Below are 18753 nucleotides of genomic sequence, written 5' to 3'. Positions count from 1 at the left end.
TAAATGTACAACTTGAACTAAGCGCAAAAATCTTATTCTACTCAAATCACTCTCGCAACTCTATAACTCTAACAACTCAATCTCTCAACAACGCTAGCAACTCAGGCAACTCCGCTGACTCTTTCAACTCTACAACTCTACTCCTCCGCTTCTCGACTAACTCTGACCTCTCGATAAAACGTTCTCACTTCTCGATCAACGTTATTTTGTCCTTTTCCTAATCCGGTCCTGTTTTCGTGCCGCAAGGACTAGGTGACTTTAGTCAATAGGTTTTTCTCTTGTGTAAACCAACAGCCGAAGGTCAGACGACAATGTTTTGGTTTGTTTCTAACCAGGTTTTTTCCTCACGATACTACAATACACATGTATATATATATATATCCATGTACAGGGTGGTTGGTAACTGGTGGTAAAAGCGGAAAGGGAGTGATTCTACGCGAGGAAAGAAGTCGAAAATATAGAATAAAAACTTTTCGTTTGAGGCTTTGTTTTCGAAAAAATCGACTTTGAAAGTGTTCATAGAAATTTAATTAGAAGAGCAGTAGTATGTGTTCGGCAGAATGGGCAACGTTTTCAGCAATTTTTGTAATAATAAACTTTATGATTACTTCATATTATTTCATTGTGTATTCCTAATTTTCCGTTACGGCAGAAACAAACTTAAACTGCAATAATATCCATCGAGACAACGATCTACAGTGAGATCCGTTATAAAGAGACGTGATAAAGTGCACGCGTACCGAGCGAACATTCAAAGTCGATTTTCTCGAAAACAAAGCCTCGAACGAAAAATTATTAATGTATATTTTCGACTTCTTTTTTCGCGTAGAATCACCCCCTTTCCGCTTGTACCACCATCCTGCAGTTACCAACCACCCTGTATATAATATATTGTCTATCGCATTACGAGAGTATGTGGTTATTGATAGTGACTTTTAATATTTATTGCGTAACTGCAGAATCTGATGGACCGTAACTGCTCCGGAACATAATCGTGACTAACATCTTAATGACTGACTGTTGTTGTAGGCGACAACTCCTATTTATAATAAAACTACCATGGGGTAATTGCCTCGTGACGGTTTATTCCCACGAGAACGCGTAGTTTCAGCACGTAGTTATCTCTGCGGACGCTACAGTCTTCGCTTCTGCTGATTTCCTTCCCAAGTGTGTTACGGTTTCATCCACCTGCTGATACGATCTCCCAACGAGCGTTGCAGTTTTACGTTTTGCTGATAATGAGTCGAACTATTCTCGGCACGTGGTTATCTCTGCTCGCGGTGATACTCGATCCTTTGGCGCGTCGCAGCTGCTTCCCTCTGCTGACTTTACCTGAGAACATCATCGTCCCTCAGCTCCCATTCGCTGCTTACTGCACTGTATACTGTGGTGGGGAGAGCGCGCGCAAGGCAGAGCGCATCAGCGGACGTCTCAATGTTACGCCAACTCTGAACCGCGCAACACCTATCCCTACGTAGTCTTCGATACAACGAAGTATCTCTACGAAATTTCTTGAAGTGTTTAACGATTCGTAACGAGTATTTTACGTGAGTTTCTTTGTTATTTTATTGAAAACGACGCAATATGGATTTTACTGATCGCGGTGTGCGCGTTTCGTGAATTCCGGTTATTTTTCTTATCGCTTTATTAATCCTATCTTATCCATGGTGGCATATTGTGAAATTTATTGATCGCAGCGCGCATTGTAATGTAAAGTGCAATCTTATGGGGATATACGTTGAAACCTGTTGCTTTTCCGCTCGAATAAGGGATATCCTGTCAACTAAGCACTCTTTTTACTCTGTTTTGATGCCGAATGCATCGCATGGAAGTTTTGCACGAAGTGCGCGCATATCTGTAAAATGCAATTTCTTGGAGAATTTCGTTGAAATCTTCTTGTCGCGTCTCGCGCTCAACACGACCCGTAACTTGAGACAGAGTAAGAATATGTCATAACTCGCGAATGATGCGAGACGCTACTCTGGGGATAATAGAATTAGGTAAAGAACGTTTAGGGGAATAAAGACGCAAAACGTTCAGATATTTTCACTTTGTACAATATTAATCTACAACCAAAATTCAAATAATATGATGGGGGAAATTCGCGAACTGCCAACGTCCGAACACCGTATAATAATAACAAACGGGAATTATAAAAACCTGTCAATTACAACACGCTCAGATACTTTTACTATGTATTAATTTGCCAATCAAAATTAAAAAGATACTATCAGGAAAACTCGCGAACCGGCAACGCGTGGGCACCGAATATAATAATGAACGGAAACTGCAAACGCCTGTCAATTACAATGTAACGTATTAATCTAGAACTGAAGTTGAAACAATAAGTAACGATCGTGTGAAAAAACTGATCGCAGCTTACGGAACTTGCACATGTTACATGGAATAGGGAGATGGGAAAGCAACAAGTACGTGAAACTAGTTGAAACTCGTGAAATACGCGTGCCATAAGCAGTTAATTACGTAACATGCCACTTTGGATAAATAGGAGTAATAGAACAACGAGCCTGTGAAAGACCAATGAGAAGTCGCGAAATGTGCGCGCCGAGATCAATCAACTATAAAACATGCCACTTTGAGTTAGGGAGAAACGATAAGACAACGAATATGAAAACCCCAATTGAAACTCAGGAAGTGTGCGCGCTGCAATCAGTAAATTCCACAATATGTCACCATAAATGAATTGAAAGTAGTTCATAATCGCAATAGACAATGACGGATCGACAAACGGGCAAACTAAGGACAACGAATACACGAACGTGCAAATAAAATAATACGAAATTTTTCTATCTTTACAGAATGTGCATCAACCTTTGCAACAGGGAAGAAGTACAAGCAAATTATGGTCTTTTGAATATGATAATTCCAAGACAACTGACACGCCATGTTGACCTACCTAGATATTATTGTTTGATACGAGTCGCACCTGCCTACCGCACCAACGACTATTCACTTTGTGGATTTTGTTACAGAAATTTACTTATGATGAAAGCGGACGTACGGATGTACGAAGAAGCAAATTATCATAGCATTTGCGGAGTCTCAGGCCGCGCACGTGTCCTTCGTTGCTACTCATGCGAAAAACGAATAGGACGGCTAATACCCGCAGACGAGTGTCGGCTGTGCGCCGAGCAGTTGCCTATACTGACTACAAATCAGATAAATTCGTTAGCTCAGGGGAAATTAGTACGCATTGATTATCATCCGTGATAACAATTTTTTTGCTATCACATAATCGGAACTATGTACGGAACTGTTGCGATTCTTTCAACCGCACGCGGATCAAAGGTTACAGCAGCGAATGATCGTTTATAATATTTTCTTCTTATTATATTATTAATATTCTTGTTATTATAAATAAACTATATTATTAATATTCGTTCTTTTTATAATTATTTAATTCCACAAATTAACGTATAAGGAAGCAAGAATGTATGTTTCAAACCAACTGATTATTTACGTCGGTGTTGTCTGCTGAAACCAACCTGGCTTCGCATATCATGCCCAAGGACGAGCAAGTGATTTCCTGCTAATAGTGAGAGGAGAAATGCGAAAACCCGTAAGTGTCGTCTGCTATTGATGGCACCGTAACTCGTTGTGATTCTTTCAACCGTAGCAGAGTCAAAGGTTACAAGAGCGAACGATTGTTTATGGATACAGAAATAATATAGCCTTTATAACTATATATAACAGCTACAACAAATAGTTTTTTGATATCCTATTTTATCTAAAAAATATTTTGTTATAAAACTGTAATCGCATTGTGAATAAAGCTACTTTAAAAATTATTAAAACTTTATTTCTTTATTTTTTCGAGAGAAAGGCCCGTTTGCGATGAGTACAATATGTAATGGAATTTATTTACCAATCGCACTGATACGCTAGTTAACGTTACTCGTTCGGTTATACTAACAAATTGGAATTCGAAGAACACAACAGTTTGAGATATTAAAAACAGCGTTGCGCTTTAGAAAGCAACAACAAGTTTCCGAAACTATTTTATTCAGTTGTTCGTCTTCTTTCGAAAATAACAAGCGAGAGCGACACGTAACGGCGACATTGTTTCTGCTCGGAGTTTGATTATTAATGCAATATGTGTGTGTCCTACGATAATGATACTCCGAGGCAAAACTACTCGTGGCTTGATTTGTCCTCGAGCACGTGTGCCGCTACAACTATTTCTTTTAAGGAGAGCTATAGAACTACTCCATCCCTATGTTAGGTAAATACGTTCATCCCGTGACCGCGGCTACGTTCAGTGACTTGTCGCTTCGAGCCCAAGCTCACTATCACAAATATCCGACAATTATAATCGAGTTAAATCATAGAGACTAATATATTGGGGGTTTTCCGAAGAACTCCAAAGGGAAGGCCTCAGTGTCCTTTCATCTCCGATATATATATATATATATAGACTACAGAATCGATCCCTGAATTATCCCAAGATTTACGATCTTACATATATATATATATATAATTCAGGGATCGCTTCTGTAGTCTGAAAATCGAGTTTTTTATTATAAAGTAATTAGATAAAATACAAAAATAAAGAACAATTAATATCCGTCTATAACAATAAATAACAATAATTATATAAACGAGAAATAACAAGTTTTGTACAATGTTTACCTGAAAATCGAGAATCGATTTTCAACGTCCTGAGCTACCAATCTTTCTTCTTCAGTCTTTAAAATCTTAAATAACTATTCTGTAACCTTGTCTGTCTCTAGTATAACTCTCTGTCCGTCCGTTTGGGAAAATGCGTGCCTCTCAAAAATGGTTGTCCGTAAAACAAAAGAGGATCGCTCTGTCCGTGAAACAACGTTACGTTGCGATTGTTTACTTTTATTATGTACGTTTTTTCGCCTCTTTGCGTTGCCTTACGCGGCCCGTCGTAAGGCGGTTGTAAAGGGCCTCTAATCGCGTCATGTCGTAAAAATACGTATGGCGAAGATTCCAACTCGCGAAAAATGAATATTTTCTTTTCGCCATGTCGTATAACAGGCTCTGGCATGACTTTCTCCATCCGTTCTTTTAGCCGGTTCGCGTATTCCCGCTGGTATTGGCCCGCTGCTTGTTTGGCAAAAAGAACTCCGCCGGCAATTGTATACCAGTACCGTAGATCATCTCGGCTGCCGTTGCGTTTAGGTCGTCCTTTATCGCGGTTTTAATGCCTAACAGAACGATCGGCAGAATTTCAACCCAGTTGCTCGTGTCGTGACACTTGATTGCCGCTTTCAGTTGTCTATGCAGGCGCTCTACCATCCCATTAGACGCGGGATGATAGGCCGTCGTGCGTAAATGTTTGATGCCGAGCAACCGGCATAATTCCTCAAACAGCCGCGATTCAAATTGGCGTCCTTGGTCGATCATTATCTTTAAGGATACGTCGAAACGAGCTATCCATGTAGAAAGCAGGGCCGAAGCAACGGTTGGCGCTTCCATGTTGGCGATAGGAACGGCTTCGGGCCAATGTGAAAAACGGTCGATACACATTAGACAATATCGATAGCCTTGCGAATACTGCATTACGATAATGTCTACGTGTATATGCTTGAACCGGCCTGCTAACGCTTTGAACGTTCCGAATGGTGAAGATACGTGCCTGGTGACTTTATTACGTTGCCGTGGGAGGCAATACCTCGTCCAAGTTTCTCGCGCGGCGGACAAAGCTTCAACAGTAGCCGATTTAATCGCGCGAGTAAACGAGGCCAAAGCTCGCGATCGTGTGAAAGTCGACGATGAAAAGAAACGGGATAAAGAAAGAATGAAAAAAAGGAAGGAATAATGGCGAGAGTAGAACAGGGAAGCGTCGTATCGACGAGGATCAGTTTCAGGCTCGCCGGAGGAGCTGGCGGAATTTATGCGCATTCCGTTTCCAATGCTGACGAATATATTTTTTCTGATTTTGTTGCAGCGACAGCGGCCGAGGCAGTAGCAGCCGTGTCCGATAGCTGGAGACTTCTGCATGAACGGTGATATCTGCCTGTTTTTCGAGACCGTAGGTGAACCAACATGCACGTGAGCGAGCATCGATCGGTATTGCTTCTGCACAATTGACCGTTATCGCGTTCCGAACAAACAACGCGTCGTGCCCCCATCTACCCTCGCTCTTTCCCTATTTAATATTTCGTTAACGAACGACGAGAGCAGCCCACCGTTGTTATCCACGATCCGCCGGATTATCAGATCTATCGACCCGTAAGAGGTAATCGCGGGTAAACGAGTCATGTTTCAACATCCACGTGGTTCCTCGCCTATCGGCAACACGCTGCCGCTCCAAAATATTGAAACAAACGACTGCGAAACGCTTCTTCCGTGTTCCCTTCTTCCCTCCTTCGTCCGCAAGAGGGAAATACAAGCCAGCCGAAATTGAGTTTCACTTCTTGTTATCCTCTTTTCTCCGAACACCTACGGCCGCCGGGACGGTGCAGCGAATGAGATTGCGAAGAGGTCGGGGGAGATTTCGCGGCATGTTTGTTACCGATTTCGTGCAGCTCGCCAGACACGTCGAGTCTACTGACCTTTCGACCACTCGCGCTTCCACTTTTTCCGTACCATTCGCACTCCAATTGCAATTGAACCTTTTCCTTCTTTTTCCGTCGCCCTCAACTTCCATCTCTTCTTTTCCACATCCATTAAAGAAAATACTTTATTCTCGTTTCTCTAATATTCTATTCTCTCCAACCCCCATCGTTTCCTTTTTCTTTATCTATCCACCTTCTCCTCCGCGTCCTCTCTCGTTAGCGGAAAAAGGGAAGCTGTCTCTCTGGAGGCGGCGGACTTTCGCTAATCAAACTGTTTGCCCGTCGCAGGAATTAGAACGGTCATCCGCGTCTGCAATTTCGGTTATTTACTGCTTAGACTGTTTTTCCGCCCCATTCTGCTCCCTTCGAAATACCAGACGGCGATGGATGCCTTTGCAACATTATACCTTGCAACATTTTCTTAATTCTATAAATTTTTCTTCGGCTAGCTTTTTAATTATTATATCTATGTATATAATTGTATTTTATATTATTGTATCATTTTACATTATATTATGCCCTTGTCGTCTTCTCATACGCCTACCACGTACGTAAGCGTTCGCGATCATAGTCACGCACGCCTTCTTCCGCGTAACTACTCGACTGAAGGACCGCCGACAGATTGATGGTCGATAAACTATTTCGATTAAGTCGACTCTCGTTTGTTATTTTCGAAAGAAGACGAACAACTGAATAAAATAGTTTCGGAAACTTGTTGTTGCTTTCTAAAGCGCAACGCTGTTTTTAATATCTCAAACTGTTGTGTTCTTCGAATTCCAATTTGTTAGTATAACCGAACGAGTAACGTTAACTAGCGTATCAGTGCGATTGGTAAATAAATTCCATTACATATTGTACTCATCGCAAACGGGCCTTTCTCTCGAAAAAATAAAGAAATAAAGTTTTAATAATTTTTAAAGTAGCTTTATTCACAATGCGATTACAGTTTTATAACAAAATATTTTTTAGATAAAATAGGATATCAAAAAACTATTTGTTGTAGCTGTTATATATAGTTATAAAGGCTATATTATTTCTGTATCCATAAACAATCGTTCGCTCTTGTAACCTTTGACTCTGCTACGGTTGAAAGAATCACAACGAGTTACGGTGCCATCAATAGCAGACGACACTTACGGGTTTTCGCATTTCTCCTCTCACTATTAGCAGGAAATCACTTGCTCGTCCTTGGGCATGATATGCGAAGCCAGGTTGGTTTCAGCAGACAACACCGACGTAAATAATCAGTTGGTTTGAAACATACATTCTTGCTTCCTTATACGTTAATTTGTGGAATTAAATAATTATAAAAAGAACGAATATTAATAATATAGTTTATTTATAATAACAAGAATATTAATAATATAATAAGAAGAAAATATTATAAACGATCATTCGCTGCTGTAACCTTTGATCCGCGTGCGGTTGAAAGAATCGCAACAGTTCCGTACATAGTTCCGATTATGTGATAGCAAAAAAATTGTTATCACGGATGATAATCAATGCGTACTAATTTCCCCTGAGCTAACGAATTTATCTGATTTGTAGTCAGTATAGGCAACTGCTCGGCGCACAGCCGACACTCGTCTGCGGGTATTAGCCGTCCTATTCGTTTTTCGCATGAGTAGCAACGAAGGACACGTGCGCGGCCTGAGACTCCGCAAATGCTATGATAATTTGCTTCTTCGTACATCCGTACGTCCGCTTTCATCATAAGTAAATTTCTGTAACAAAATCCACAAAGTGAATAGTCGTTGGTGCGGTAGGCAGGTGCGACTCGTATCAAACAATAATATCTAGGTAGGTCAACATGGCGTGTCAGTTGTCTTGGAATTATCATATTCAAAAGACCATAATTTGCTTGTACTTCTTCCCTGTTGCAAAGGTTGATGCACATTCTGTAAAGATAGAAAAATTTCGTATTATTTTATTTGCACGTTCGTGTATTCGTTGTCCTTAGTTTGCCCGTTTGTCGATCCGTCATTGTCTATTGCGATTATGAACTACTTTCAATTCATTTATGGTGACATATTGTGGAATTTACTGATTGCAGCGCGCACACTTCCTGAGTTTCAATTGGGGTTTTCATATTCGTTGTCTTATCGTTTCTCCCTAACTCAAAGTGGCATGTTTTATAGTTGATTGATCTCGGCGCGCACATTTCGCGACTTCTCATTGGTCTTTCACAGGCTCGTTGTTCTATTACTCCTATTTATCCAAAGTGGCATGTTACGTAATTAACTGCTTATGGCACGCGTATTTCACGAGTTTCAACTAGTTTCACGTACTTGTTGCTTTCCCATCTCCCTATTCCATGTAACATGTGCAAGTTCCGTAAGCTGCGATCAGTTTTTTCACACGATCGTTACTTATTGTTTCAACTTCAGTTCTAGATTAATACGTTACATTGTAATTGACAGGCGTTTGCAGTTTCCGTTCATTATTATATTCGGTGCCCACGCGTTGCCGGTTCGCGAGTTTTCCTGATAGTATCTTTTTAATTTTGATTGGCAAATTAATACATAGTAAAAGTATCTGAGCGTGTTGTAATTGACAGGTTTTTATAATTCCCGTTTGTTATTATTATACGGTGTTCGGACGTTGGCAGTTCGCGAATTTCCCCCATCATATTATTTGAATTTTGGTTGTAGATTAATATTGTACAAAGTGAAAATATCTGAACGTTTTGCGTCTTTATTCCCCTAAACGTTCTTTACCTAATTCTATTATCCCCAGAGTAGCGTCTCGCATCATTCGCGAGTTATGACATATTCTTACTCTGTCTCAAGTTACGGGTCGTGTTGAGCGCGAGACGCGACAAGAAGATTTCAACGAAATTCTCCAAGAAATTGCATTTTACAGATATGCGCGCACTTCGTGCAAAACTTCCATGCGATGCATTCGGCATCAAAACAGAGTAAAAAGAGTGCTTAGTTGACAGGATATCCCTTATTCGAGCGGAAAAGCAACAGGTTTCAACGTATATCCCCATAAGATTGCACTTTACATTACAATGCGCGCTGCGATCAATAAATTTCACAATATGCCACCATGGATAAGATAGGATTAATAAAGCGATAAGAAAAATAACCGGAATTCACGAAACGCGCACACCGCGATCAGTAAAATCCATATTGCGTCGTTTTCAATAAAATAACAAAGAAACTCACGTAAAATACTCGTTACGAATCGTTAAACACTTCAAGAAATTTCGTAGAGATACTTCGTTGTATCGAAGACTACGTAGGGATAGGTGTTGCGCGGTTCAGAGTTGGCGTAACATTGAGACGTCCGCTGATGCGCTCTGCCTTGCGCGCGCTCTCCCCACCACAGTATACAGTGCAGTAAGCAGCGAATGGGAGCTGAGGGACGATGATGTTCTCAGGTAAAGTCAGCAGAGGGAAGCAGCTGCGACGCGCCAAAGGATCGAGTATCACCGCGAGCAGAGATAACCACGTGCCGAGAATAGTTCGACTCATTATCAGCAAAACGTAAAACTGCAACGCTCGTTGGGAGATCGTATCAGCAGGTGGATGAAACCGTAACACACTTGGGAAGGAAATCAGCAGAAGCGAAGACTGTAGCGTCCGCAGAGATAACTACGTGCTGAAACTACGCGTTCTCGTGGGAATAAACCGTCACGAGGCAATTACCCCATGGTAGTTTTATTATAAATAGGAGTTGTCGCCTACAACAACAGTCAGTCATTAAGATGTTAGTCACGATTATGTTCCGGAGCAGTTACGGTCCATCAGATTCTGCAGTTACGCAATAAATATTAAAAGTCACTATCAATAACCACATACTCTCGTAATGCGATAGACAATATATTATATACAGGGTGGTTGGTAACTGCAGGATGGTGGTACAAGCGGAAAGGGGGTGATTCTACGCGAAAAAAGAAGTCGAAAATATAGATTAATAATTTTTCGTTCGAGGCTTTGTTTTCGAGAAAATCGACTTTGAATGTTCGCTCGGTACGCGTGCACTTTATCACGTCTCTTTATAACGGATCTCACTGTAGATCGTTGTCTCGATGGATATTATTGCAGTTTAAGTTTGTTTCTGCCGCAACGGAAAATTAGGAATACACAATGAAATAATATGAAGTAATCATAAAGTTTATTATTACAAAAATTGCTGAAAACGTTGCCCATTCTGCCGAACACATACTTCTGCTCTTCTAATTAAATTTCTATGAACACTTTCAAAGTCGATTTTTTCGAAAACAAAGCCTCAAACGAAAAGTTTTTATTCTATATTTTCGACTTCTTTCCTCGCGTAGAATCACTCCCTTTCCGCTTTTACCACCAGTTACCAACCACCCTGTACATGGATATATATATATATACATGTGTATTGTAGTATCGTGAGGAAAAAACCTGGTTAGAAACAAACCAAAACATTGTCGTCTGACCTTCGGCTGTTGGTTTACACAAGAGAAAAACCTATTGACTAAAGTCACCTAGTCCTTGCGGCACGAAAACAGGACCGGATTAGGAAAAGGACAAAATAACGTTGATCGAGAAGTGAGAACGTTTTATCGAGAGGTCAGAGTTAGTCGAGAAGCGGAGGAGTAGAGTTGTAGAGTTGAAAGAGTCAGCGGAGTTGCCTGAGTTGCTAGCGTTGTTGAGAGATTGAGTTGTTAGAGTTATAGAGTTGCGAGAGTGATTTGAGTAGAATAAGATTTTTGCGCTTAGTTCAAGTTGAACATTTAACTCTGTCCAATTAACCTCTGTTATTTTTATTTATCTTAAATAAATAGCATTAGGAGAATTTTACAAATCTAAATTATCCTAATCCTATCCTTTCCGATACTACATTTTGGGGGCTCGTCCGGGATTGAAAACAGACAGAGAACGACACGTTTTACGGAACTACTCGTGCTGAAAAGAAAAGAGTTGAAAATGGCAAATTGTGAAGAAGAACAGTTTTCAAGTGAGGAAAATCTAATGCTGGAAGAATTAAGAAACAAGCTTGCACAGTTAAATCTACCAATATCTGGTGCAAGGTCAGTGTTGGTTGCCAGGCTAAGTCGAACATATAGTACTGGACAACCAAGTCCTAAAGAGCCAGCAAACGGTAAAAAGACCACGGAGGAGCAAGGTTCAGGGGCAATACCAAAAACTAAGCGTGATCGAGATGAAGACGAAGATCTCGAGGAGCTTAGGACAAAAGAATTAAGAGAACGTCTTGATAGTATGGGGCTAGAGACGAGAGGAAGAAAAGCTGAACTACGTGTGAGACTACAGGCGGCGATGGAAGAAGAGAATACGTCGTCGGAAGAAGAGAGCGACGACGAAGAAGACGAAAGAGAAAGCAAAAGAAACGTGCGAGGTGTATATCAAAAACCTGACAAATTCCGTAGGAAAGCACGTAGGTATACAACAGTAAGTGTTCAGGATGTCCAAGACGCCTTAGAAGTTTTTACAGGCGAAAACAACGAAAATATTAATCAATGGTTCGAGGCGTTCGAAGAAACTGCAAGCATATATAGGTGGACAAAAGAACAAAAGGTAATTTATGCAAAAAAGTTGATGAACGGATCGGCAAAAATATTTGTGAATTATGAGTACCACGCTAGAACTTGGCGCGAGTTAAAAGAAGGTCTGATAAGGGAGTTTTCGAAAAACTTTAACACTTTGCAAATACACCGCTAACTGCAGGAAACAAAAAAAAAAAAAAAAGAAAAAAGAGACGACGAAAGATGTACAGCGTACATGTACCGAATGCTCGGTATAGCCAGTCAAATGAATATGGAAGAAGCAGCAAAGATAAGGTACATCATAGATGGAATAAGAGACAAAGAAGTCAATAAAACAATATTGTACGGGGCTAAATCAATAAAAGAGCTAAAAGAAAATCTTATCATCTATGAGGAACAAAAATCCCGTATAGCAGAGTCAACTATGAGACCGGTGAGAGCTAAGGACAATGGAAGATACAAGCAGTCGGAAGATGTAGCGAAGTATAAAAGGTGTTATAATTGCGGTGATGAAGAACACGTGTGTGCAGAGTGTCCGAACAAGTCGAGGGGACCTAAATGTTTCAAGTGTAGAGAATACGGATACATTGCATCGAGGTGCGACAATCTGAGCGAGTCCATTAAAGAGGTTGGTAGTGTGTTTCGATTGTTACCGACGAAGCGTGGTAAAGACGTGAAGATCGGAGATTTCGAACTGAGCGCGCTGGTAGACACCGATAGCGAGTTAACCTTGATGCGGTATAATCAGTATGTAAGAATCGGAGCGCCCAAATTAAGTCGAGACATTATTGAATTTCACAGTATCGGGTCTAAAAGAAATTTTGCGCTCGGGAAATTTCCGACAGATATTATTATAGGCGGTGAATTGTATCATATAACGATACACGTAGTTCCGAACACTGCGATGCAACACTCGTTGTTGATAGGTACAGACTTCCTGGATACCGTCGAGATAAACATGAAGAGGGGAGATATCTCCATTAGCAGAATAAAAAACGAGAATTCCGATGGGTTTCTAGAGGTCCTTAAAGTAGACATAGAGACGGGAGCGCGTGAGGTAGATCTATCTCGTGTCGAGAACGTGCAACACAAGCAGGCAGTTGTAGTTCCCACGAGTGCTTGTCGCAAGGACACCGTCGTAATGAACAAAATTTCGTTAGATGAATCGGTTGCGACAAACATAACCGCAATAGCGTCGGGTGGAAACGACACGGACGGTTGCGATGAAGTTTTTGTAGGATGCAGCGAGGATCGCGCGAATTGTAGAGTTGTACAAACAAATTCTGTCGCGAGTTCTAAGAAGCGAACCAAAAGCGAGAATGAGGCGGCTGCAAGAGAATTTGAGGTAGTGCGTAGACGAGCTATCAATCCGACCTCTTGTCGGCGAAGGGCGTTCAACTTATTACCAACTTACAAGGGCGTTATTTTGAAAATATAAATTCGATTTGAAATATATATTCGTTTGAAATATAAATTCTGATTTCCTGATATAATAATTAATAATAGCAAATATCTACAAACAACTATTCGCTGTTGTAACCTTCGACCCTGCTGCGGTTGAAAGAATCGCAACGGGTTACGGTATCTTCAGTAGCTGAAAACGCCTACCGGTTTTCGCAATCGCCCTCTCACAGTTAGCGGATAATAACCTGCTCGTCTTTGGGCACGATTTGCGAAGCCGCATTGGTTCCCGCAGAGGACACTGTTATAAATAACCATTTGTTCACATTAGATGCCAAAAGCAAGATAGAATTCTAAAGGTTTATTGATTACTTTGGATTGAATTAAGCTATTGTGACGTAATCTTATACGTCTTGTAGAGATAGCTTGCAAATTTCCTACTTTTCCATTCTTAACTATTGTTATTGCGAATGATATGTTATTATTCGCCAATTTCATTTCTTTGTGTCTGAGCGTTTCTCCATGGAAACTGGTCGCTGCAAGTGCTCTTTCGTCACATGGTTTGTTAAAAATTTCATTCGATGCTAGATCAGATATGTCCAAGCTGCCTAAACTTTCCACACGACTAGAAGCGGCATAGATTTGCACTTTTGCAAAATTCTCTTTGCCAAGATCAATTACGGTCCTATCTATTATAGCCATTTGTAATCTGTGTACCGCTACTGTCCAGCTTAGCACAAGCGATGACATTCTTTATTCAACATCTCCGTAACATTTCGTCAGTTGAAATATTGCTATTACTGGAGATATGGGAATGTAGCCGTCAGCATATTTGAATCTGCTTCCAATTCTCTCACTTTCAGCTGACCTCTTCGAAGTACTGACATATAAATTTCTTTGCCATTCCCATTGCGTCGTTTATCAAACCAACGGAAATTGGTATGTTTCGTCGCAACATAACTCGTGATCCCTCGGCTAATGTTATTGCATGCAACAGTTATCCATGATTATTTACATCTGCATGAATAATATTTTCGGAAGTTTTTTTCTCGCATGTAGCTGCTTCCCGACTCTCGCCTACTGAATGAATAACGTACACACGACGTAATTTCGCTAATTCATCAATCATTTTTGTGTTATATTCGTCTACGAATCTTACTATCTGGAATATTCTTACTGCTATATCACTCCTTCGCACTCATAGTATTTCAAACTCAGAAGTTGTTATTTCGCCAAACTGTAAATTATCTAATAGGTCGATAAACTCTGTATCATCCTTTTACCTCATATTAATGATGAGTTCGCAGAATGAAACTTGGTACTATAAATTAATCTTTACAGCACACCACTGTTTTTATACAATACAACAATGTTCTTTTGCTGGGAATAATTGCATGAAAGAGATGTCATCGAAGAGAAATACATTTATGTCACCAAATATTTCTTTATATATCTTGAATTCTTGCAGTCTTAAATGAATTATTCGCAAATTCTCGTAAGATACCATTGAGATCTCATCAACAATCAACTATCTTTTATGACGTCACTTTCGTTCCTCCTGTTCAAACTTTTGTCCTGTCACGCGGTTATAGCAGTGCCTTTCTCAATAGACAAGGGGAAACAGACAGATACAAAATTATCCCAAATATTTCAACGACAGTAACGTCAATCTTTATATATGTCGGAGATGTAGGGACATCGGGCCTTTCTTTAGGAAGATCCCCAATACTTGGGCTCGAGATGACGTAAGTGGTCGCCGAACGTAGCCACGGTCACGGGATGAACGAAATGTCTTACAGAGGAGGTACCGATGTTGAGGGACACGCTGTATAAGCAATCAAGTCTCGATCAGGAGCAATGCTGGTTTACGCGGGACTGCCTAGTTACGGCGCTTGGGAATTTGTTGATATTCCCGATCGATATGTATTTGACATATGTGACTGTATCTGTCTTTTATTTTGCAATCACCTTGGAGAGTTTACTGTCATCGTCTAGGCTGTCAGTCTGAAAGTAACCCAGCGTCTGAGTTAACGTGTCTGCGTGCTACAAAATGTATTCCATTGTACAAAGAGTTTACCCGTTGACCGTGGATTCGTTATTGAGCCCAGGAACATTGTCAATAGCTTTTGTTATACTTATTAATTATTTCACGCCTAAAATTTCTAACGATAACCCGACATATAAATCTAAGTGGTCATTGTATATTCTTTAGTCGGCATAAATCGTCACAGGATACGATCTTCTGCGAATTATTCATTTTCAACGGAAATCTGTTCGCCGCGAAGTGATGTCTGACGCACTATTAAGTTATAGAAATATCCTTCTCTGTCACTGTTCAAAGTATAATACTGCTGGCGCAGTATAGCTGGTTTATTCCTTATTCGCATACAGCACTGGATAGCCCACACAATTGTTTATTCATTAATAAGTATAAAGAAACGAAACAAGAGTAATAAATAGATAGAAAGAAATTACCGCCTTATCAATAACAATGAAAACCGTTTTACGTTCACCCTGTATTATTGGTCGCTACACTAAAGAATGTATAATAAGATGAAAAATCTTTTCCAAAGAAATATTATCAATTTTGAAATGCATTGCAAAGTGACAAATAATTTTCTTTGTATTTATACAAATAAGGAATGTTACAAGGATTAAATAATTTCAACCATATTTATATTTTATTTATACGCACGTATAACAATAGTTAGGATTACTCATTCACTTACTAAACAGCATATTATATATACCGCAACCTTTTCGAAGGTGGCGCAAAATTAAAGATACTACAATATATAGACATATCCTAAATACATATATAAAGATAACCTTTATTGTTAAGATGAGTACAAAGTGTAAGGAGAAGGGTTAAAACTTTACAAAGATGCCTGGATTTCAACTGAAGCGTTTGGCACACAATACGATGGAAAAACGGTCAGGGCATATTTAGGGATGCTTAACTGTTTCACAGCTCGTGATGGTCTGGACTGTCTCTAAGTTTCCAAAGAGGCTAATTGAGAAAGTCGTAAAATAACCGTCTACAGCCATTCCTGACAATAGTGACGACCTTGATAATAGTCACGAATTTACGACTTCTCATTAACATAAACGAAAGAAATACGAACTACAGAACGAATCCAGACAGAGCTTGTCAGTACGATGTAGTCAAATGAAATGCAAGATGTTCCGACGGCAAAATCAAACCAAAACTGATGTAACAATAAATCTATAATAATGCGATGCATACGTAGACACGGATTTCCGATAAATATTACAAAAATATATTCTTAACCTATGTATATCGCATGGGTATACACACATATCGAAAATATCGCCGGCGAATTTACCTTCATTTTCGAGGTAATCACGCAAATACAAAAGTAAAATGACAGAAGGTGTGCTTTATAAATAATCGAATTATTAATTGTTAATTATCCTCTGAAATGCAAAATTTCATCTGATCGACTCTTACTATTCCTGTAAAGGGCATACGTGTTAATTAAAACCCACCTATATCTGTAACGACATATCTATTTTTCTCTAAAATCTTTTTAATAACGTAGGGGCTTTCAAATTTCGGTACCAATTCCTTATCTACTCCCGGTGCGACGTCCGAATCACGTATCCGATCATCACGTATCGTCGATTTTGATACCCTGTCGCATTTTTATGTTTTCTGTCGTAGACGCGTTCATTTTCTTGCTCAGGCTTGTCACTTATTCCTGTCGCTTAATGAAGCCAAGCTGATTTATTTCAAACAACAATTGCGAAAGACTTTCTCCCGTTGACCTGCAAACTGTATTGTTCTAGGCGAATTCGACTGGACTCTAGACTCAAGACTGCCATTTCCCGGGTGTTTCCGACAATTTTGCCAGCATCGGTGTTCCGTTTGCCTGTGGAGTACCGAATGTAACATGTTCGACCGCATTATTAGTTAGGAATTCTTTGAATGGCCCAGTCGAGAAAACAAAAGCCTCGATTGCTAATTACTCGTCTGGGTCTACTTTAAGTTCTAAAATATTTCGTCATGAAAACTCATATTGGTAAACACCAACCTTTTATGTCTTTGTCGACTGGCATGGGCATAACCGTTTGAAAAGGTACGTTACCTTTTCTCAACTACGCAAATATCCTTCGATTTTACCACTAGTCGGCGAAAACTTTGAGCATTTCAAGCAATTGCCAAAATATTTCTGTCTTACTTTCAGTCAACCAACGTACTCTACCAATACTTTCGACGATTTTATTGAATCCTAAATGATATTATTTTCCAATTACAGCTCGTGCTAATCGCTGATGGAATCGAAGATCGAGCATCCTCCGATCGGCTCAATATCAATGGTCAGCGGCCATCGAGCGTGCGATCAGTTCGTTTTTATTGCCAGACACAGCTAAATTTCTAAACTAAACAAGTACCTTCACCTCCCCAATGGTAAGTTATTTTATTATTATTATTATTATTATTATTATTATTATTTAATTTGTACTTTACCATTTGTCCGGCTGGAAATTTGGTAAATTTTTCTAACTTAATTGCTAAATAATATGTGGATGGCTACCCCCAGCGGGATACCATCTTCGAGTTTGACTATTTTGTTTCTTTAGCGAGGTCAGTGGGGTGTTTTCTTTTTAGTCTTCTATAAATGGTAAATGTGTTCAGATTTCTTCCACGCTATTTATTTCTCAGGGTTGTGTGTGTATATATATATACACATATACAGGGCGATACTCTACAGCTGTAGAAAAATTTAAGAGGCGATTCTTCAAGCTAAAATAAGATGCAAATCAAGAATAAAAAGATTGCGTTTTCAGCTTTGTTTTTTAGTTATTGTCAATTAAAACTTAGCCGAAATGTCTCTGTGTCCGAGCAAACCTCCTTAACTGAACAAAAGTAGGTCAGCCTAAACAGCGAGACGCACAGGGATCCTCAAATCGAACGACACATAGGCTTGCCTAGCACAAATCGTAGAGAAGAATATTATGACATTTGACGACGTAAACCATCTTGCGCGACGCTTTGTAAGAAAAATCGTAAATGAATGACAAATAATATTTAAAAGTAAAAGAAATCAAAACGTTTAAGAAACTAAAAACGGAAAGGCTCAAAAATATCTACAGTAGAATAACCTAAACCTCTACTAAATTAAACTTTATGTTTGTACTTTATGTTTGGCTGTTGAAATGATCCTGCCCTTCCAGAACTGTTTTACCCTCCTACCAAATTTCTAAAATCTAAACATGTTATGTAACAAGATAGTAGTGGAGAGTCCATTCAGAAAGAAACTAATATTTAGTTGCGAATAACTAAAAAAACAGAGC

At 39.7% G+C, this 18753-nt stretch overlaps 1 protein-coding gene and 2 long non-coding RNA genes across 3 annotated transcripts in view; 2 read left to right on the top strand and 1 right to left on the bottom strand.

Annotated features, from left to right (window-relative positions):
* The first annotated feature begins 1116 nt into the window (after nt 1–1116).
* Nucleotides 1117–3397, top strand: LOC126927664 (uncharacterized). Its single transcript, XR_007715759.1, has 2 exons — nt 1117–1547; nt 2820–3397. It is a non-coding gene; the product is annotated as an uncharacterized LOC126927664 (long non-coding RNA).
* Nucleotides 3398–7868: 4471 nt separating this feature from the next.
* LOC126927662 (uncharacterized) lies at nt 7869–10149 on the bottom strand. Its single transcript, XR_007715757.1, has 2 exons — nt 9719–10149; nt 7869–8446 (listed from the first exon to the last, which is right to left on the bottom strand). It is a non-coding gene; the product is annotated as an uncharacterized LOC126927662 (long non-coding RNA).
* Nucleotides 10150–12289: 2140 nt separating this feature from the next.
* Nucleotides 12290–18753, top strand: part of LOC126927658 (uncharacterized) — a 127293-nt gene continuing 120829 nt past the window's right edge. Inside the window, exon 1 of the mRNA XM_050743712.1 lies at nt 12290–12661. Within this exon, the coding sequence (XP_050599669.1) occupies nt 12299–12661 (363 nt within the window). The 5' untranslated portion in view covers nt 12290–12298. The remainder of the gene's footprint in view (nt 12662–18753) is intronic.

This window comes from Bombus affinis, unplaced genomic scaffold (genome assembly GCF_024516045.1).
Source record: "Bombus affinis isolate iyBomAffi1 unplaced genomic scaffold, iyBomAffi1.2 ctg00000187.1, whole genome shotgun sequence".
NCBI lineage: Eukaryota > Metazoa > Arthropoda > Insecta > Hymenoptera > Apidae > Bombus > Bombus affinis.
The sequence above is the reverse complement of the archived record's forward strand: the minus strand, read 5'-3'. Positions and strand labels throughout refer to the sequence as shown.